The sequence below is a fragment of the Chaetura pelagica genome, unplaced genomic scaffold, assembly GCF_000747805.2.
Source record: "Chaetura pelagica isolate M959 unplaced genomic scaffold, ChaPel_1.0 scaffold74, whole genome shotgun sequence".
NCBI classification, from domain to species: domain Eukaryota; kingdom Metazoa; phylum Chordata; class Aves; order Apodiformes; family Apodidae; genus Chaetura; species Chaetura pelagica.
The window spans coordinates 355752-377986 of record NW_009952982.1 but is presented as its reverse complement, the minus strand read 5'-3'; the positions used below and the strand labels follow the sequence as shown (position 1 = coordinate 377986).

The following is a 22235-nucleotide window of genomic DNA, read 5'->3' as shown; positions in this document are numbered from 1 at the left end:
AGGGCAGCCCAAGGGTTTTGGCTGTGGGTTTGGGTTGGTTTGTGCGTTTTGGGTGACTTGTTTGGGGTTTTTCCTTTTCTCCCCCCTCCGCAATGGCGGAGGGGCTCTGGGTTTTGTGGTCACAGCCAGGAGGAGGAGAGTGCCGAGAGGTCGATGCTGGCCGCCGCCGTCGTTGTTCATAGGGCGCTGAAACGAAGCTGGCGTGCATTTGGGGTGCGGGTGGGTTTGCTGCGATTCAGAGAGGCTTCTCTGGTCTCCTTCCAAATGCGTGGGCGGCTTTCAATTCAAAACGTCACTGATGGAAAGCAGGCCTCGGTAAGGGTGAACGCCATCAGGCCCTTTCGTGGGTATACCGAGGCTTGGCTTACATTAGTTTTAAAATTATGCTTTGACAGAAATAAGCTCGTAGGATCTGTGTAATTAAAAATGAGACGGAGAGGAGTGCGAGCAAGTGTCCCCCTGAGGGAAGAGAAGGGAGTATGCCTGTGAGGACAGAGAGGCGTAGTATAAATCTGCTGCCATTTGAGGTGGTGGGAGAGATGTATGTCTGGGGCACACTTAAGCCTTCCTTTTTGACAGAGAATTGCATGTGATAGCCTTTTAATATTAATCAGAATTAGAGATCTAAGTGTATGATCTGGCAGGAATTGCCTGGGGAAGGGCTAAGGTCACTGATGTGATGAAACAGCTCTATTTTGTCCACCTGTGTGTCTCTGTAGATTACTGGAGGCTACTTTAGAAGTAACAGTGGTAAGGCTTAATCTCTAGCATGAGGAAGCGTATTTGAAGAATTCTTTATTGCAAATTATGATGATCTAACTAGGCTTGTATTGGGATAACCACGCTGGCTTGGAAAACTCTTCATATTTAAGACTTCTAATACAAAAAACTGGGAAGAAAATGTTATTGCTAAAATGAGAATGTTTAAATGCAGTTTCCTAAAACTAAATTCAGATGATTTGGACTTCTAGCCATGTAAACAGGGGCTTTATGTATAAAATTCAGGGTGGTTAATCTTACAGCAGAAGCTGCCCCACTGTTATTTTTTCAGAATAGAGATGCAGGCCTTAGGTTTCTTCATACTTCACCCTTGGATGTATCGCCGGCAGCTCAAAATGTGTTATGTATCAGTTCAAGGTTACAAAATTGATCTTGTGCTTTGCCTGGTTGGCCCAACTATTTACTGAAAAATTTTCAGTGCCCTGGTGTTCCATGCAAGCTGCATGTTTAATGTAGTTTCTCATGGTGTCATAGCATTTAAGACTTGCTCTTTTATTTGCCCATTTATTTTTTTTTAATAATTACTGTTTTCATTTATTTAGCTACAATAAGTATGATTTTATTCTTCAGTGTCTCTTATGTCTTGCAGTTGGTTGAAATATTTGTCCACTCCTGTTTTCAGTGGAGTTAGTGGAAGACAATACAAAAGACACATTCAAACTCCTAGGTTCCTAACACATGTTTAGAGATGTGGAATAACATGATTTAAGGTTGTGGGATAGAACAAAGTAACTACTGATTTCCCCACAAGTTTGCCGGTGCATAGGCACTGTGGGAACTGATGGAAGAGCCATCTCTGTCCAGATTGAACAAGTCCTTCATGTTCTCAGTGTCTGCAAGAGTGACAAAGATGTAACTTGCTTGTGAAATAAATAAAAGGTAAACACTTTATCTGTTTAAACAAAAACTGGTATGTTTGAAATGCTTTGTCCCTGTCCAGGTAGCTATTTGGGAGCTGTAACAGTTTTTTATCTTTACACTGCTAAAAAAGTAACTGCCTCGTCCCAATTAGCTGCAAGAGCAGATAGTTCCCAATAGCAGGTGGTATATGCAGCTTCTATATAGCTGTTTAGGGGCATTTGAATCTCTTTCCTTTAAGGGAGCTCCATGTTGCCAGTGAAGCATGGGTGGTGTATGTGTATTCCCAACAATGCTTGAGAGCACTCTGTAGAGTGCTTTGCAGGCATTGGTATGGGCTTAAGTTCCATCTTTCCCTCTTCAGAGAAGGAAGGTAGATACTTTTTCTTCTTCACAATTAACAGCAGTTTAGGTGAACAGAATCTTTTGACTTGTAAATCTGTTCCTGTTCTGAGATAGGAGGTAAGCTAAACACCAGGTGCAGCAGTTAACCTGTTTCTAGCCTTAACATTGGACTAAATGGCTGGCATTTGCACTGGTGTGCAAAATGCCTGCTGACATTCTTCAATTTGGTCTTAATTTTGGCTGTGTTGGACTCATTTCTCTCTCTGTAAAACTAGCATGAGGGCATGACATTTTTAGTTTGCTTACAGCCCTTCCAGATTATGAGTAATGTTCAAAAATAGTGTGTTTTTTTTCCTGAAAGATTTTGCACAAGTAAGTAATATGCACCATAGATGTTGCTGAAAAATGAAAATGTAGTTGTTGTTTGCTACATGTGCTCAGGTGGATGTGCAGCATGTGATTTCAAAGTAATAATTTCAGGAATATACTTATGTAAATTTAGACTGTCCACTTTTTGGAGCTGCTTAATCTTAACATCAAGTCTGATTTCTTGGGCATTTTTATCTACATCTGCAGCAGTAAATAATACATCACCTTTCAGAAGTTTGCATTACCAATCTGAGAGTGATTCTTGTCTTTTGTAACTGTTTTTACCAGTGTTACATGCTTTGAAAAATTCTTACGTTATAGTAATTTTCAGTGCTTACAACTCTAGTTGATTGTGAGGGAGCAGACAGCTCACGCTGCCAGTCTGTCTTTAACAGATAAAAGGTTAGTTGTCACTTGTATGTCGGTTAGGCATATTCTTGGTGCTTGTGTTATCAATAAAGCTTCTTGATCTGTATGTTAAATGCTTCTATCATAGAATAATAGGATGGTAGGGGTTGGAAGGGACCTCTGGACATGATCTAGTCCAACCCCCCTGCTAAAGCAGGCTCATCTAGAGCAGGCTGCACAGGAGTGAGTTTTGAATGTCTCCAGAGAAGGAGAGTCCACAACTTCTCTGGGCAACCTGTTCCAGTGTGCTTTCACCTTCAAAGTAAGGAAACTTTTTCTCATGTTCAGATGGGACTCCCTGTGTTCCAGTTGGGATTCAGAACCTCTCTTGATCTGCTGGCCACAGTCGTCTTAATGCACCCGAGGATACCATTGGCTTCTTGGGCACAAAGGCACTTAGGTCACTCATGGTTAACCTGTTGTCCACCAGGACTCCCAGGTCCTTCTCTGCAGAGCTATGACACATAGGATTTTGGATATAATTCTACATTACTTCAGAAATTCTGCCTAAAACGTGCTGATTTCTCAGAAATCTGTTAAGCATTGCATTAAAAAAAAAAAAAAAAAGAATCAGCATACTACTTGTAGCAGCAATTGCAATATATTTTAAGGGGCAAAAGTGCTTCTTAACACTTGGACTTTGCTCTAATATCAGTGAAACTGTAATATTGAGTGACTTTTCCAAAGTGAAGTGTTCTTTATTCATAGGAATATTAAGGGAATTTCCAAATCCAGTAGTATAAGAAAATTAATTATCCTGCAGTTCCTGATAGCTCTCTGGAATTTTGTTTCAGGGGAACTCCTTGTTGTAGGCTCTGGATTTTGCATATAGAAGTCCTAGTGCAGCTGGCAGGAAAAAAAAAAAGTTTTTAAGAAAGTAACCCTTTTGTATGCCTGACAACTCACCAAATAGATGTATGGACTTTTCTAGAAACTTGCTCAGTTGGATTGTTTTATAACATATATTAAATAGCACAGCAAGTAGCTTTTTGGCTTATCTTTTGTAGGCATCAGAGAAAAGACAAGAAAGCTATTGTCTGAAAGCTAAGTACTTGGTTAAGATAGCCCAGTTACTTAGCATCTAGTTAATGTGGCCCACTGAGAAAATAACAAACTGTGATTATGCTGTAAAATGGATTATGGTGGTTATTGCACTGGAAGGCTCTGAATCCTGTGGTTTGGTTAAGTGCCATGCAGATTTAAGAGTTCAGGTCAGGAAGAGTCCATATGGCTACCTTGGTGAAGTGTCTTATGTACTAAAATCCAGCAGAATCTACATGTCTTATAAGCATACGAACACCTGTAAGAAATAATTCTTCTTAAATAGTGTGTTACATCTTGTGTGCGTGCACTGCAGAGCTGCTGAAGTGATTTGGCTTATGCAAGATGCTGCTTTATAAACTCTCCAGCTGTATTAGCTGACAGATACATCATCAGGACCCTCTTCCTTATTTTGAGAATAGCTTTATGCTTATCCAGTGATTAAGTACTTTTAACCAGTTTGTCACACAACCTCATCTGTTGCAACAATAGTATTATCTGCTATTCACCCTGAAAGCTAGGGAAACATGCATTTCTCTTTTCTTCTGGAGGTGGTACTGTAGAAATAGTTTCTACTAAAATATTAAGTGTACTGCTGGTAACCCCGCCTTTGCTGTAAAATCAGGAAGCCATGTACTCTTTGGTTGATGAAATGAGCTTATACAGAGACAAAAGCTGCTTTAGACACAGGCTTGGAGGACAAAATAGTTCTTAATTTCCCTCACTACTTTAGATAATTGTCTTACCTTTCCAGTGTCACCTTAAATGTTGGAGAGAGGGAGGAAGGTTTCCTTTAGTTTGTTCTCCATATTTTTCTGTATATGTTCAGTTCAAAATACTGTTCATTTCTCCTTGGCCTGTATATTTTTTTCTAAATCAAACAGATACATTAAACAAAGGTCTATCTCTTCTCATAGATCTTAATGCATTAATTCTTCTTTGTACTGGATAGGAAGAGGTGTCCAGAGATTGAACCCTCATGAAGTCTGGCTTCAGTAGCTTTGCTTCACTGCTGTATTTTGGTAATACGGTTTTTGATGCGTAGGCTAAAGCTAGTGCATTGGTCTGCCGAGGTGTGCATTCTTATTCGCATTGGCTGTAGCTTTAAAGTAGGACTTGAGTTAATTCTTTAGATAGTTGATCACTTTTCTTTATTTGTATTCTTAGATTAGTTACCTCTGTGAAGAAATTTGAAGTTAAGACATCTTGATCTGCACTTTTACTTCTCTTGAAAGGCTATGGCCACTCATCTAATCTGGGCAGGTTCTGGCCTGAAGAAACCTTAAGAGTGTGCTGCTTAGAGCTATAATAAGCACTAAGTCTGCTATCACTTGCTGCTATTTGCAGGAGAGTGGTTTAAGGAAAGCGCAATTAGCATGAGATTAATCTGAGGATGATGTGTAGAACAGAACAAGTGTTCTGCCCATGGCTTCTCTGTCTTGGCTTTCTTCATGTCTTTTCATGGAACTCTGAGGGGCTGTTTTTTTTTTTTATTTTTATTTTACTTGTTTTTACCACCTGATGAATTTGTGTATGTTTGGCTGGTAAAAGAGGACAAGAGGCCAATATGATAATAGATGAGAGGTAATAAAAAGCTAGACTCTTTCATGTGACATTCAACTCTTTCAGTGGAGACACTGAAAAATATAAAATCTGCTGAATTTTATACCCTTTGGATAAATGTACCCATCAGGATTGGTAAGATAAACTTAAGGACTACTGCAGACTAATACATATCTGTATCAATTAGTGAGCTTATTCAGGATTTTTTAAGGTCCCTGAAATAGTAGTTAGAAGTGATAGTTACCCAAGGAGACTTTGGATAAGCCTCAAACTGTTCCATTATTTGAATATGAACTAGAGTAGAAGAGAGTCCACAGTGCCTTGTACTAAAACAGTGCAAATACTGCCATACCCTAGTGAAGGGAGTGTAACTATACAGTGTGAAAATACTGTTCAAGGAAATTACTGTAAGTGCTGTTCAGACAAGGAAGGAAGAAGAGCTGCTTTATGTAGTAGCGTAACCTTACACTTCTGGTTTTGCCTATCTTCTTTGCTTAAAGCTTTTCCTTTGATAGGAGTGATATGGCATTAAAGTACTAGAAAAGCTCTTTCACAAAGACAAGAATGGATGCACTGATTACTTTTACATGAATGGTTTCCTGTAAGTATTTACACCACTTTTACTGTTAGTATTTGTTTTGATTTGAACTCCCTCTTTCAGCCAGTTTCTTTCTGTCCTGCTTTCTCTGACAGCAGGGTTTAAGAATGCAGTATAGCCTTAGTATTATGCTGGCAAGTTGTATTAGCAATAGGAAAGGCAAGTGGGTAGTTTTATTACTTTATACCAAGTCAAGTGGGTTTGGATGGTGAACGTGGTCCACTTCCTCTCTAGCTGGTCATGTTTTCTATTGTCATCTTCCTACATTATCACTTGCAGTAAAGCTGATATGACTTACCCTTTTGGAAAAGTGAATTTTGCCTTTGGCTGTTTGACTTGCTAACTGACCTGTAGCAGTCCAAGGTAATAGCAGGGATGTGTAGTGTGTACTTTACCAGTAGAGTAGTGTTGAAGAAAAGTCTGGACTTGCTGTCTTTTAAAAAATGGAACCTGTAATCAAACAAATTACAAAACTGTATCAACATTTAGCTGAAGCTAGTGGCAGTTTGACTGTGGTGTTTCTCCCACATAACTTGCCAATCTTCTTAGATACTCCTCATGTAGAAGCTAGTAAAAACATAACAAATCAGAAAAATTCTTATGTTTGGGCACTTGATAACTTGCAGCTCTTGAGGAGAACATCTAACAACATATTTTAAACTTGATAATCTATATTTTGTGTAAGCACTTTGTTCTACTTTGTTCTTGTCACTATCTCTAGGCATATCAAGGACATGGGGGTCATCAGGAGCAGTCAGCATGGTTTTATCAAGGGTAAATCATGTTTCACTAACCTCATAGCCTTCTGTGAGGAATTACTAGGTGGATAGATGATGGTAGAGCGGTAGATGTGGTTTACCTTGATTTCAGTAAAGCATTTGACACCATCTCCCACAGCATCCTTGTAGATAAGTTGATCAAGTATGGGTTTGGTGATCAGGTAGTGAGGTGGATCAAGAACTAGTTGAAAGGAAGGAGTCAGAGAGTTGTAGTCAATGGGGCAGAATCTGGTTGGAGGTGTGTGACTAGTGAAGTCCCTCAGGGGTCAGTACTGGGACCGGTGTTGTTCAACATCTTCATCAACGACCTGGATGAGGGTATAGAATGTACCCTCAGCAAGTTTGCTGATGACACTAAGCTGGGAGGAGTGGCTGACACACCAGAAGGCTGTGCTGCCATTCAGAGAGACTTAGATAGGTTGGAGAGTTGGGCGGGGAGAAACATGATGAAATTCAACAAGGGGAAGTGCAGAGTTTTACATTTGGGGAAGAACAACACCATGTCCCAGTACAGGTTGGGGGCTGAACTGCTGGAGAGTAGTGTAGGTGAAAGAGACCTGGGGGTCCTGGTAGACAGGAGGATGACCATGAGCCAGCAATGTGCCCTTGTGGCCAAGAAGGCCAATGGCATCCTGCGGTGCATTAGAAAGGGTGTGGTTAGTCAGTCAAGAGAGGTTCTCCTCCCCCTCTATTCTGCATTGGTGAGGCCACATCTGGAGTATTGTGTCCAGTTCTGGGCCCCTCAGTTCAAGAAGGACAGGGAACTGCTTGAAAGAGTCCAGCGCAGAGCCAGAAAGATGATGAAGGGAGTGGAACATCTCCCTTATGAGGAAAGGCTAAGGGAACTGGGTCTCTTGAGCTTGGAGAAAAGGAGACTGAGGGGTGACCTCATCAATGTTTACAAATATGTAAGAGGTGAGTGTCAGGGAGATGGAGTTATACTTTTCTCAGTGATGACCAGTTATTGGGCAAGGGGTAATGGGTGCAAATTGGAGCATAGGAAGTTCAAGGTGAATATTCGAAAAAAAATGTTTACTGTGAGAGTGACAGAGCACTGGAACAGGCTGCCCAGAGAGGTTGTGGAGTCTCCTTCATTGGAGACATTCAAAACCCGCCTGGGCAAGTTCCTGTGTGATGTACTCTAGGTGACCCTGCTCTGGCAGGGGGGTTGGACTAGATGATCTTTCAAGGTCCCTTCCAACCCCTAGGATTCTATAATTCTATGATTCTCACATAAATGTTCCTAGCCACTACAGAGTCTGCTCTCCTAAACAGAAAACTGGAGTTGTCCTATCTTTGAGGCCTGTTCAATAATTGAATGTGAACAGAAAGGCATGTTCTGTTAGACACATGGTAGTGCCACAAATAGCAACCAGCATTGCTACTTCCCTTCAAAAAGCGTGGCAGAATGCTGTCAAGCTTTTTCTTATGTTAACAGAGCCTTCTACCCAATATGGTTTGCAGTTTCTTCAAGCTAATAATGGCACATGTGTAATCACAGGATCATCAGATGGCCACGGGGCAAGGAAGTCTAAGGGGTAACACAGTGTAACAGTTCTGACCTGTGCATAAATTCAAAATAAATGAACTATTGGGTGGGCTCAATTACATCAGTTGCTGGCCATAAGCAGATTTGAGTCAAATGAGTACTTAGAGTATCTAAATTTTTTTGCTTTAAATGTGGTCAATACACCTGTCTCAAGAACTTGTCTGCAGAAATCTACTTGTATAGAACAAGTGCTTCTCTGTTCCTTTGGAAAATAAAGGTGTAGACTTGGTTAGAAATATGCTGGACTCTAAATGGTCTGTATGAAAGCTAAGAACTCGCAGCACTTCTGGTTCATCAGTGCAGATGTGCTTTGTGCCTCAGACTTGGCTTATGCTGTCTACAGTTAGTACAGCAACAAGTTAATCCTGATGGAGCAGGGTGCCAAGGAGCCCACTGATTCTGACCTTAAAGCACTTACATAGTCTTGCAACCTTGCTGCCAAGTAAGTACTAAAAAATGATCTCTTCAAATTAACCAACTCCCTTTCCTATAATTTCTATTTTCTCGTTCTTCGGCAGATGGTAATGCAAAACTCCAAACTGAGATATGGAGGTGGTGTGGATGCAGTACTGAAGATCTGACTGTAGCCTGGATTACTAGGAGATTTAAGAATAGTAATTGCCTCTCTGAAGAGCTGGATGACATTTGATGTTCACTAGTCTATCTTTTTGTTAAAGAAGATGGTAATTACAGATAATAGTGTACTGCAGACTAAATTCACCTTAATAATGTAGGCAGTAAGCAGCACAGTGCAGTCTGATGCCTGGCAAAGTGCCAAATATGAAGTAATCCCTCATAAGCACAATGTTGTGGCTAAGTATCTCTGTTCAGTTACTCATCTTGAAGACTAGCAGCAGTCCTATACTAGGGCTATAAGGCTATAAACAGTATGTGTCTTTTCTGCAAAATAGCCAGCTACAACCTGGTTTGCAATCACCTATTTTAATAACTTACTGTGGATATTTAATCATAGTCTTGCTAGATTGTAAAAAGCCTGAATAAGGAAAAGTGAGAATGATGTGGCCTGAACTGGTGTGGAACATAATCTTGCGCTCTGGTTTAAATACTGTCCAGTTTGTAGACGTGACGTGAAATGACATGACCTTTATTAGGCTTCTTCAAGTTGAATAGCTTGGCTGTAACTCATTTTATTGGAATACAGCTCTGATAATTTCTTGAAAATGAAAGCTGTGTAGCAGCCCTGTAAGTGAGGCAGAGCAATTGCCTGAGCAAGTTTTGAAATGCAAGCTAGTTCTGCAACACAGCATTTATTCAGCTGTCATTAGTAGTGGTCTTATCTTTGTTTTTAACCATCCTTAAGTTTACTGAAGTAATGGTAAAAATCAGATAGAGAGGTAGAATTCCTTCAGTGAGTTTTACCTTGACTGAGTAATGTGATAAAAATGTTCCAGTTAATCAAACACATTTTCTTAGGCAGCCACTGGCCCCCTCCCCATGCTTAGTGGGACAGAAGATCTAGCTAAAAACCGGTCCTTGTTTTTGGATACTTTGATATTTTCTTTTTCCTTAGGCATGGAACAAATTGAAACTACTTGCCTCTGTGAGGTTTTGCTTTGCTTTGTCATCCTCTAGAACAAATAGTAAATTAATTTTGGGTAAGGTTACCATGCAAACTCCATGCTGGAGTTCAGGAAATTTATTTTTACATACTTCAGCCTTGTTTTAACTTACAAGGTTATGTTATTGTCCTCAGTGACATTTAACACCCAGTGTGCTAGTGCTGCTCTCTAAAACTGCAATTTCAAGCACACGTGGACTGTAATCAGTAATAAGGAGACAACTTAAAGCTTAATCATTCAACTTGATTTCCAATGTATGGAGTTAAATTTTTATCACCAGCTAGTTGCTATGCTATTCATGTTTGATCAAGGTCTAGATGAGATTATATACTACTTTCAAAGTAGAATAATCTGAAGGAATTAAAAAGACTTTTGTTCATATGCTGTTCAAGTTTTTTACTTAGAATAAGCCTTCAGATGGGAATGTGGTGTTTATTATAGTTGTTCCTGTCAACTCACTGCCTCAGTTGAGTGCACAGGGGGTAGGATTTTGAATTTTGTGTTGCTGAAGCAGCAGTCTGTTTCTCCCAAAGATGCTGACTTCACAAATTCCTGAAGTCTGTCCAAATCTTGCTGAATGGCTGCACAACCTTCAGGTGAATCAGCCAATCCTCCCAGCTTTTTATCATCAGCAACTTTTTGAGAGTGACAGAGCAGTGACAGAGAGTGAACAGGCTGCCCAGAGAGGCTGTGGAGTCTCCTTTGCTGGAGACATTCAAAACCCGCCTGGGCAAGTTCTTGTGTGATGTACTCTAGGTGACCCTGCTCTGGCAGGGGGGTTGGACTAGATGATCTTTCGAGGTCCCTTCCAACCCCTAGGGCTCTGTGACGAAGATGTGAAGATGCTGAACCCAGCACTGATCCCTGGGCAACTCCCACTAATTACAGGTCTCCAGCTGGACTCTGTACCATTGGTCAATAAACTCTGGGCTCTGTTGTTCAGCCAGTTCTCAATTCATCTCACTGTCCATCCTTGTAGCCCATACTTCCTGACCTTGCTTATGAGGATGTTACAGGAGACAATGTCAGAAGCCTTGCTAAGATCAAGGTAGATGACATCCACTGGTCTTCCTGCATCTACTCATTCAATCACAACATAGAAGGCTATCAGATTTGTTAAGCATGATTTCCCCTTGTTAAATCCATGCTGGCTACTTCTGATAACCTTCTTTTTTTAGAGATGTCCTTAGAGATGACCTCCGGAATAAGCTGGTCCATCATTTTTCCAGTTGTGGAGGTAAGGCTGAGTGGTCTGTAGTTTCCTGGACCTTCCCTCTTGCCCTTTTTGAAGACTGGAGGGACATTGGCTTTCCTCCAGTCCTCAGGCACCTCTCCTGTTTTCTGTGAACTTTCAAAAATGATGGAGATCAGCCAGCTCTCTCAACATTTGTGGGTGCATCCCATTGAGGCCCATGGATTTATGCATGTTCAGTTTACCCAACTGATCTCTAACCCAATCCTCATTGACCAGTGGAATGTCTTCCTTCCTCCAGGCTTTCTCTCTTACATCCAGGATCTGGGATTCACAAGGGCTAGTCTTAGGAGTAAAGACTGAAGCAAAGAAAGTATTCAGTAACTCTGTTTTCTTTGCATCTGCTGTTGCCAGGGCTCCCACCTCATTCAACAGTGGGCCCATATTTTCCCTATTCTTCCACTGATGTGTTTGAAGAAGCCCTTCTTGTTCTCTCTTACTTCCTTTGCCAGATTTAGTTCTGAGCAGGCTTTGGCCTTCCTTGTTACGTTCTTATATACCCTATATTCCTGTAGTTCTTCCAAGTGACAAGTCCCCTCTTCCACAAACTGAACTTCTTTCTTCCACATGACTTTTTTCAGTAGCTCCTTCCTCATCCATGCACATCTTCTTCCTCTTCTACCTGATTTTTTTACTCAAAGGAATGCATATATCTTGAGCTTGGAGGAGGTGACATTTGAATATTAACCAACTCTCTTGGGCCCCCCTATCTTCTAGAATCTTAACCCACAGGATTCCTGCAAGTAGGTCTTTGAAGACTACAAAGTTAGCCCTCCAGAAGTCCAGGGTTGCAATCCTGCTTATTGTTCTGCTTCTTCCTTGTAAAATACTAAGCTATACCATTTAATGATTACTGTTGCTAAGACTCTCCCCAACCTTAACATCTCCAATCGGACCTTCTTTATTTGTTAATACAAGGTCCAGCAGCGCACGTCTCCTCCTTTGCTCTTACTCTACCTGCACCAGGAAGTTATCATTGATGCACTGCAAGAGTCTTCCTGACGGAGTATGCCTAGCTGTGTGGGCTTTCCAGCAAATATCAGGGTGATTGAAGTCACCCATGAGCACTCAGGTGTGTGATCTAGAGGCTACTTCCAGAAGGCCTCATTGACCTCTTCTTCCTGGTTTGTTTGGCAGATTAATAACAAAAGACTCATAACATGTTGCATGATACATTACTGAAAACTGGTTAAACTTTGTGATGTCGACAGATGCATCTTTTAAACTGAATACACTGTGATCTCTAGCCTTGTCGTTGTAGAAATTAGTTGGTCTTTCTAGGTCAAATTGAGACAGTGAACACTCTTCTTCTTTATCTGAAAACCAAGATGTGTACAGATAGCAACTACAACTTAAATTTCAGAACAGGTATCATGAATTCTTGAGCTCTGAAAATGCATAATTTAAAAGCAGTAAGTAGATGAGCAAGTACAAGTAAGTAGTTTTTCAGGGTTAGTTATGAGGGAAGTAGCATATTTTTGCCATGTGGAGCGCCCACCAAGGCACCCTGCACTTTACTGTTTTGAGCATTGCTGCTTAGAAAACAGTCCTGTAGAATGGAAAAATACCATTTTAGCAAATCTGTAGGTATTCTGTTAACATGACAAGGCAAGCTGAAGTAGTTGTTTCTATTTTGGGCCTAAATTGTTTCTGTTTGTGCAGTGTCCTGTTCTTGCTATGTGTCTTTACTCTTGTGGCCATTATTATAGGCATATCAATATAAACCATTTTTCTGTGTCTTATGCAAGAGCTGGTTTGGGAAGTGCATAACTTCAGTTTCTTTTTTTGTGTCTAAATCAAGAAATCCGAAAATCTGAATTATTTTGTACTTGGCATAGGATTCCCTTACACTTCCTAATAACCTATCTTGAGGCACTTATTTCCTTGAGTTACTTAATCACCTTTTACTTGGCCTGCTATCAGATCATCTTTGGAATGATAAAAGGATGATTCGCATCATTCGTCATTGGGTGGCACAGGAGGTTTGAACACGCAAATGTAGTAGGACATTTTAGTGTTGTGTTTTGTTGCTTTGCATTTGTGGAAGAAATGGGTGAGATTGGAGTTGCACACAATGCTGGTCTCTTCAGGCTTAGCACATACTCAAAGTGTGGAGGGAAGAGTGGTGTGTGAAAGCAGGGTATTTGATCACACTTCTCAGGAGGTTGGACCATTTTCAAACAGGGCCAGGAAACTTCTGTTCATAACCTTGTAGTCTTGTACTCTTCATATTACACATATGGTGGGGAGTAAAGAAGGCTGTCTTTTTCTGCTGCTTCTTGATGTTTTGGAAACTGTTTGGAAGTCTGAGTAGGTACAGGTCTGAATTTCCAACATAACTAGATGGCTAGATCTGCATTTCTGAAATAGAGTGAATTTGATTTCATCAGACTTCAAGCAACTGAATATAATGCCTGAGCTGGATATTTTACCCTACCACATTCATTGCTGTAGGAGGTCATGGAACCAGACCTTTACAAAATCTCCATCAACAAAGCCTAAAATGCTGAAGAGTAATAAGCTGCTTTGGTTTGGGCAACGCAAGTATTACTTGAATAAGCTTGCATTATCAGAATTTAAACTGCAGGGTTTTTTTAATTCATATCTAATTTGAATTTGCACTAGAAATCCTGGTGCTTGTTCTTAGATTTAAAAATTGATATGAAGTATAAAGTGCTGAAAAGCCTGTGGTGGTAAAGTTATGTAATAAAATGTGACTTTCAAATATTTCTGCTTTTTCAAGTGACTTTCAAAGGGCATGTTGAAAGTCTGAACTTATGTGTGTATCATATCTGTCTGAGGTCTCTTGAGTCTTTGGGCTACTTTTAAGCTTACTGCTTTGCATTGTCTATTAAGAATGTTTTTGAAGCTGTTGAACTGGTTGACAAATTGGCTTGTCCTTAAGGTGAGAATAAAGCATAAGCTGTTTGTTTACAAGAATGTGTGTAGGAGACTCTTCGTTAGAGCACTGTCAACCTGGTAATTAAATTCAAAGTAAAATTCAGTTTTCTCTTGTCAGTTTAAAGAACAGAGAAATGAAAGCATTTGTGAAAGTCAGTAATAAAGACATCTCAGATTAACTGTGACTGATACTATGTGCAAAGTATCTTGAAATAGGGAGGTTCTTTTAGCTTCATAAATTCCCTTGCAAAGCAATGCTTAAATTAATCTGTTATGTTTCCCTTTGTCGTGTCCTAATACTGGAAAGGAAGAGTAGTATTTCATTCTAACATTTGTAATTCATGCAGCATGGTTGGGTGGAAAGAAGCTTAGGGCAGCAGAAAACTGTCTGAAGCACTGTATACTGATGTGTGTTCTTTTGATTTCAGGCAAAAGTAAAGAAGCAGAGATAAAGAGGATAAACAAAGAATTAGCCAACATTCGATCAAAATTTAAAGGTAAGTGACTTGATAATACTGAAACTGTCATATGAGGAAAAACGTATATTCTTCAGTGGGTTTTTGTTTTATTTCTACATGTTCAGACTTCTTTGAAAACTGCTGATTCAAGCAAAATGCTAGAGCAGGCTGTTGGAGTAACTACTGAAAATATTCTCTTATCTACATAACTTCCTAACAGTCCTGTGATTCTTATTCATAACAGAAGAAAACTCCCTTCTGTATCAAAGAGCTGAGCTACTCTTCACAAACTTATTTTTTATGCTTTGCCTCCTAACCATGTGACTACTCAGCCTTGTTTCTTCCAGAAGGCCATGAACTAGTTAGAAGAAAGATGGGTGGATGTAATAATTTCCAGTAAAACAGAGTCTGTTTAAACTTCTCTGTCCTTCCCCCTGTTTCCCCTGCACCCTGCCTCCCTGACCCCTTCAGGGAGGTAATGGGTTAGGCTGTCTTCTAGCAGAATTAAGATAAGGATGTGTAGTTGATGAAGCCTTGCATATTGACCACTCCCAGAAACAACATCCATACAAACTATTCATACGAAACAAAGAATATGCAGTGAGTATTTCCATCCTCATGCATTCCAAGAGACGCTTTAAAAAAAACACATGGAAAACGTGCTGTTACTGCATTCAAGTTATGTGTATGGCTTGAAATTATAAAGATTCTGAGGGGTAGTTGAGATGCTTTTAAATGGCGTTTTACCAGTAGTGGCTGCAGCAAACATTCTGTTTAAATAGATATGGGGCTGTGTGTGTAGCTAGATAAGGTGTTGTAGTGTGGAGATTATATATATGGCTTCAGAATTTGCAGTATTCGGATTAAACCTGTTTACCATAACTATCTATCCTGAGTTTGACTAGTGTATCTATTTGGAATACTCAGGATCTCTTGCTTCTTTTTATGTAGTGTGACTCTTTGCAGGCCTTCATAAGCCTTTAAAACTTGTCAACAACAGTCTGGAAGGGAAAAGTTGACCACAGTGCAAGACACTCAAGAAAAGTGAAGAAGTTCCTCTAAATTAGAAGCTATTGCATGCCTCTGTGGTAACGTTTTTCTCTTTGAAATTTCAGCATATTTTATGCAGATTGGTAACTTAACTCATACGGTATCTAAGGAAATTTTAATGGCTATTTTTATAGAGTAAATAGAAAGAGGAACTTAAATTTAGTCACCTCCCCATGCTGTCACATTGTTTTTCAATTCCTTTTCATTGCAAAGCTTCCATCTATCACTGACGTTGGTCTGATTTTTGCCAGGAGTGTAGCAAGTTTTGCATACTCTATTCTACAGAATTCCTGTCACCCAATCCGATGTGTCCATTTTCCAGCCGCAGTAACTCCTTGTGTCCATTTTCCAGACAGTGATCAGCAGATACCGCCTTCATATACTTAAGGACATACAAATACTGAGCAACTAGCATGTAGAGAAACCTGCATACGCTAGAAACCTGCATACAGAACTAACAGTCATTTTTCTTAGTTCTAGCTGTATGATCAAAGTGAATTGTCTTATTGCCTAGTAAAATTAAGCATAAAATTCTAACTTTTAAATAAAGCAGTTCAGTCTCCAAACAAGATCTAGACTAGACAAATGAAGTGTTGAACTTCTTTAGAGAGACAGCTTACTTAAAAACTGCTGAAGAAGTGTCTGTGCGCTGAAGAAGTGTCTGTGCGCTTAAGAAGTTAGTTGAAGTTTCATGTTACTGTATCGCTCAACTGATTTCAGTAAGCTGATTAATCTCAAAGATACAGCAGCAAACACTGCTTGTTTTCTCTTACTCTATGTTTGCAAAACTGTTTGCTGTCGGATGGCAGCATTATGGGTTACCAGCTACCGCTGAAATTAATTATAGCACCTAAATCAACTTTTCACTAATGAAACTGGAAACTTACATCAAACTAAGTCTTTACGTTGTGGTGAAGGTCTGAGAACTTCAAAAGGTATTAAAAATTAAAGTTATTGAACCTTTGTAGAGCCTTGCTGCCTGCTCTGTGTTCCAGTGTCCTTGAAATATGAAGGAGGTTTTGTTAGACCTGCTCACTTCCCTGTTGGAATTAAACATGCTGTTGTAAAGGAATTTAATTTAAAATTGCAAAAAAATTCATAATGGTTAAGACTGTTTTAAGTACTAACTTGCAGGGATATTGTCCAGTTCTTACTGTTTGGCTATAGTCAAATTCTATTAAATAGTCTTCTTTAGATAAGAACATTTAGTATATCTCACTTGCTGCTTGCTAGCCCTACTTCTTATGTTTGCACCTGATGTGAAAAGCTTTAATCTACAAGCTGAAATGGGAGAGCTAGATTCAAACCTATTCTATATGAAAGCTAAACATTCTAGAAAAAAGTATAGATGATGGCTTACATGTTTTGAGTAAAACAAGTTAAACTCTATTTGGGTCTATGAACCTCATGAGGTTCAAACAAGGCCAAGTGCAGGGTCCTGCACCTGGGCCAGGGCAACCAGAGATACCTATACAGGCTGGGAGAAGATATACTAGAGGGCAGCCCTGTGGAAAAAGACCTGGGCATACTAGTGGATGAAAAGCTGGACGTGAACCACCAATGTGCCATTGCCGCCCAGAAGGCCAACTGCATCCTGGGCTGCATCAAAAGAAGTGTGGCCAGTAGACTCAGAGAGGTGATTCTGCCCCTGGTGAGACCTCACCTGGAGTGCTGCATCCAGCTCTGAATCCCCCAGCACAAGAAAGATGTGGACCTGTTGGACCATGTCCAGAGGAGGGCAATGAAAGTTATCAGAGGGCTGGAGCATCTCTCTTACAAAGACAGTCTCAGGGAGTTGGGGTTGTTCAGCTGGAAGAAGAGAAGACTCCGGGAAGACCTTCCAGTACATGAAAGGAGCCTAGAAGAAGGCTGGGAAAGACCTGTTCATGAGGGCATGTAACAATAGGAGAAGGGGTAATGGTTTCAAACTTGAGAAGGGTAGTTTTAGATTGGACATTAGGGAAAAGTTATTTAATATGAGAGTGGTGGATCATTAAAAGAGATTGCCTAGAGAGGTGGTGGGGGCCCCATTCCTGGAGGCATTTAAGGTAAAGCTTGATGGGGCTCTGAGTAATCTGTTACAGTGTGAGATATCCCTGCTTATTGTAGGGGGGTTGGACTAAATGATGTTTAGACATCCCTTCCATCCCAAGATTCTATCCATACCCACTAACCTACTTACTTTTTTAAACTTGTGAGTGTGAGAGAAGTGAATCAGTTAATTGTTTTGATACCACAGCAATCAGTGCAGCCTTTAATGCTAACAGTAATTTTGCTTTCTGAGTGCACTTACTCAAAGTTCAATAAATCCTATGTAGAATCACAGAATGAACACTGGCATGCAATTCAGTATTTTGTCCACATCAGTCTTCCTGCATCTTGCCAGGTGAAGAGTCTACGAACCATATTCAGAATGTTGCTAAGATCACCATAAATGTCACAACTCGGAAGAAACTGAGTTTCCGCTACTTGCTTCATAACTACTTGAAGCCTTGAGAGTGTGAGGAGGCAATAGTTGTGTTCTTTCTGCTGCAAAAGTTCTACACAGGCTGTGTGCTGTGTGGTTCTTCCTCGCAGAAGGGCTGTATAAAAATGAGAGACCTTCATAATGCGTTTTATTCTTGCTTTAAGTGGATATCATTCAGTTTAGCTCAATTTCTTTTTATGCAGCTCTAGCTTTAAAAAATGTTCTAAAATAATTTAAATTAAGACAGATGGGTGGCTGTGACCTTAAGATTAAGTCCCTTACTAAATAATTATGGGGAGTACTGGGTTAATTACCTGGCCAAAGACCCAGCTATTGAGCTGGCTGCATTGCTGTAAGCAGATGAAAAGTCTGACCTTACAAAAGAAGTATGGCAGTAGTGCCTCTTTACACAGGTGCATTCTTCCCGGAGGCTAGCATATGAAACTGGGTACTTTATGCTCTTCAGGATACTTCGCTGCATTATCTAGACACCTCCATTGCATGTAATCTGCAAGATAGCCTCTATAACAGTGTAAGAATCTAAGTATTTCTACTTTTGTTCTATCATGCAAGTAGCTGGCAAGCCTGTTTCCCAGATTTTTTTTGATAACCTGCCAGTGGGTACCATTGTATTTAACAGGCTTGGATGGGACTACACATCTCTAGAAAAGCCATACTTTTCTTGAATTGATGGAATGTATGCCATGGCTTTGGTTTCTGATCTGGCTTCTCTGCTACAAGTTTAAAAGAAATCTAGAAACTCTACTTAAGATGACTTTGTCTTCTGTTTCAGCACGAGGAAGCTCTATTGCTGAGGTCAGTGTGTCCCTGATGGCTTCTTCAAGTGCTTCTGTGTTAACCAAGATAAGGTGCATGTAGTAAACTACACTAGGGTCATAAAGCAGAAGTTGTAGGAGTTAAGTGTATAACAGAAGGAGCGGTATTTCTCCACTCCTGATCTTGTTCCCATGGTTGAGTCAATCTAGAATTCTGGCTGTCAGAGTAGTAATTGCCTTGTAAATGAGTGAAAAAAATACCCAGCTTATTAATGTTTTGCATAATTTTGATAGAGTAGAGCTTGTGTACTAACAAAACTGCCCCCAAATATATATAAGCTGTTTCTACAGTCAAAGGAACATTGTTCTTTGATTCAGGTTTGTTCTTTTTTTCCAGATCTGGCATTAGATTTTAGTTTTGTTCTGATTGCTTAACAGAGTTTGTGTTACAAGAGTGGCTGGTGGATTTCAGACATGGTCGTGTATTTTAGTTTTGGCTTGTGCAGAAGTGCCCCAATGTCAGTTGGTAATCTCAACTTTTTTGCTTTTTTTTTTTTCCCTTCAGCTCACTTGCTTTCCCAGTTTCATGCACTTCTTCTCTGTTGTCCCAAACTGCACAATAACACTTTACTGGAAGTTCAAGATAAGCCTTTAAGTACCTGATTTAAACAGAAGGTGTGTAACAGTAAATTGGTTTCCTGGCAGGCTGTGAAAACATAAGCTTTTACGATGGTTCTGGTTAATCACACTGTCTTCTGATCATCTGAGAGATGTATGAAGGAAATCAGACAGTAAAATAATAGTGTCTTTTCTGACAAAGTGAACTGTTGGAAGTAAAACCAGGCTTCAATTATTGCCTGAGTTGTAGAGCTGGTCTAGTAATGCTCTGTTCTGGTAGCAGTAGTGTCGTGACTAAATACTAGCATATGGATTTACATGGGTTGCCTGCCACAAATATTCAGCCTTTCTTTTAAATGACTTGGACTACCTCTCTTATGGAAAGACAAATTTGTCTCAGAATCTAGTTACGTTCATAAAATACAACTTCATTTTTCTTATCCTCTAAGCCAATAGTAGGCTTCTGATAGAGAATAACACTGGATTGCTGTTAACTGCCTGAACACAGGTCAGTGTTAATCTAGGAAGGAAGCACACTGAATGCACTGGAAATACTTACAAATGTTGTCCATCCTGTTTTGCATAAGCCATTACTGCAGTTTTAAAAGCTGAGATTGTCTTTTCTTGGTGGCAGCAATCAAACATCTGGATGCTAGTGAGACTAAATTTGTAATGCTCTCTTACCTTCTACCCGTCAGGGAACATCCTTCAAGACAAAACTGTCTTTTTGCCCCTTTTGGCTTCTAGTAGGTTCTAACCACATCAGGCTGGTTTTGAAGTATGTTTAATTAGATTAAAAAGCAGTTGCTGGTTTTAAGCTGTGGTCCAAATTAGAGACAAAGGTGCTATCTGAGAGCTGAAGTCTCATCATATATTTTTGCCTTACTACTTCCTTTGTGGAAAGCTGCATGCCAGATCTATGAGCAATGAAAACCAAAACTTCCCTGTTAAAATATTAGAGAGGTGATACACAGAAATGTGAAAAAGTAGTAATCATTTCCTAATAACAGTACTATTTGCTGTTCAGCTGTTAATAATTTCTTAGAAAAACTACTACTAAACTTTCCAGGGAGAGCTGTTAGCCTTTGCAATGCCCACTGTGCTCAAAACCTGCTGACGTGTGCTCTGAATCCTTCCTGTTTCTGCTGACTTGATTTGTAGTACTAGCAAATGTTCCCATCAGCATTTTAAAACGAGCTGAGTTAAAATAAATTATTCTATATTGCAGTAAAGATAACAGGATGTGTTAAACTTCCTTCTCTTGTTTGCATGCTTGTTTGAGGCTTGGAGAAGCTGTATTATTTTAGCATATGCTTAAACAATGAGGCTTATTAGTAATTTTTAAAATAGAAATATAACTTTGTGAATGCGACATGGCAGCAAGAGGAATCGAATAGTTAAACTTGAAATATCAATAAGAATTTGAATCAAAAATTCCTTCAAAACAACTGGAATTAGACAACTGAAGTGAGACCTTTGACTGCAATGGGCTTTTTCCAAATTGCTCAACTCATTCAATAATAAATTTAAAAGACTGCAATGTTCTGGTATTGCTGGAAACTAATAAGACTTGAAATATGAGTTCTAGTAGCTGCTATTTAGTTTAGCTTATAAACTTGTGTGTTACTGAGAATCTTCAGATGGCCATCAAAGAGTCCTTTGGGTTGGAATGGGACTTTAAAGATTATCTAGATCCAGCCCCCTGCCATAGGCAGGGACACCTTCCATGAGGTTAGGTTGCTTCAAGTCCCATCCAACCTGACCATGAACAGTTCTAGGGATGGGGCATCCACAGCTTCTCTGGGCAACCTGTTCCAGTGTCTCACCTGCCTGTGTTCTTTATTAACAATTGGATTGCAGTATTCTGTACTCCCTCTTCCCTTCTGGTCTCCAAAGTCAACACCAGAGTTGTTTTAAGAAGGTGAGAGAACAGGGTTTATGCCTGTCACTTGTGTATTGCAGATGGATTGTACACTAAAAAGTAGCTGTAATTTGAACTCTTGGACTCCTGGGAACTCCAGTCTTGAAGACTGTTTAGGGGTTTTTTTCACTTTCCATAAAATTGAAATGGAAGCTACTTTCTCCTGCTTTTTGGTGTATCTATATCAATGAGAGAAACAACTATATTAATGCTATTAAATACCATAGCAAGTCCTCAGTTATGTAGGTCTCAGCCACTGGAGGAACACTGACTAAAGAGTATTCAGCTTATTTAGTCTCTCCTTCTGTGACCTATAATATCTAGTAAAGGGTACCCAGCATCACCTTCTCCTTGGAATTGGGCACCTGGAAGCAGCTGGCTTGTCATGAGTTGCATGTTCTTACTGCTAAGTAATACAAAGTCCCTAATTATTTCTTCTTCCAGATATCATGCCAAATATCAACTAAAAATCAAATCCTAAGAGCTTGTAGAAACTTTCCTTAAGCAGCTGAAAAGTGTTTAAAAGTTTCAGTATGTCTTTTCCTAGCTTTTTTGTAGTTGGTTTTGTGGTTGGTTTTTTTTCCTGTTCTAAGGAAGGAACGTGTCTTTGATTTGCATCTCCCTACCATGATGGGATGGAAGGAAGCTTCTACTGTTGATTACCATTTTACTGGTAAAATAGTATAACAGGTGTCTATTTCTCCTGTTATAAGTACAGAAGACTCTTTCTTTGTTGTTCAAGCCATAGTTTGAAGACCACAGCAGATAGACATGGATGGATCTACTTTTCCCTCTGGCTGTATTGCTTCCAAAGAAGGAAAAAAGCAAAAAAAACTTTCTCCCTACCTAGTATAGGTGTTTTGCTGTGGTGGGTCCAATGTCTAATGGATCTGTTCATTGGCTCAGCAGGGAAATAGCCCTG

The 22235-nt window shown here is 39.8% G+C and overlaps 1 protein-coding gene across 1 annotated transcript in view; it reads left to right on the top strand.

Annotated features, from left to right (window-relative positions):
• The first annotated feature begins 153 nt into the window (after positions 1–153).
• The window catches only part of AP2A2 (adaptor-related protein complex 2, alpha 2 subunit), a 46518-nt gene continuing 24436 nt past the window's right edge, over positions 154–22235 (top strand). The window contains exons 1-3 of the mRNA XM_009996437.1: positions 154–315; positions 720–750; positions 14452–14520. Of these exons, the coding sequence (XP_009994739.1) occupies positions 154–315; positions 720–750; positions 14452–14520 (262 nt within the window). The remainder of the gene's footprint in view (positions 316–719; positions 751–14451; positions 14521–22235) is intronic.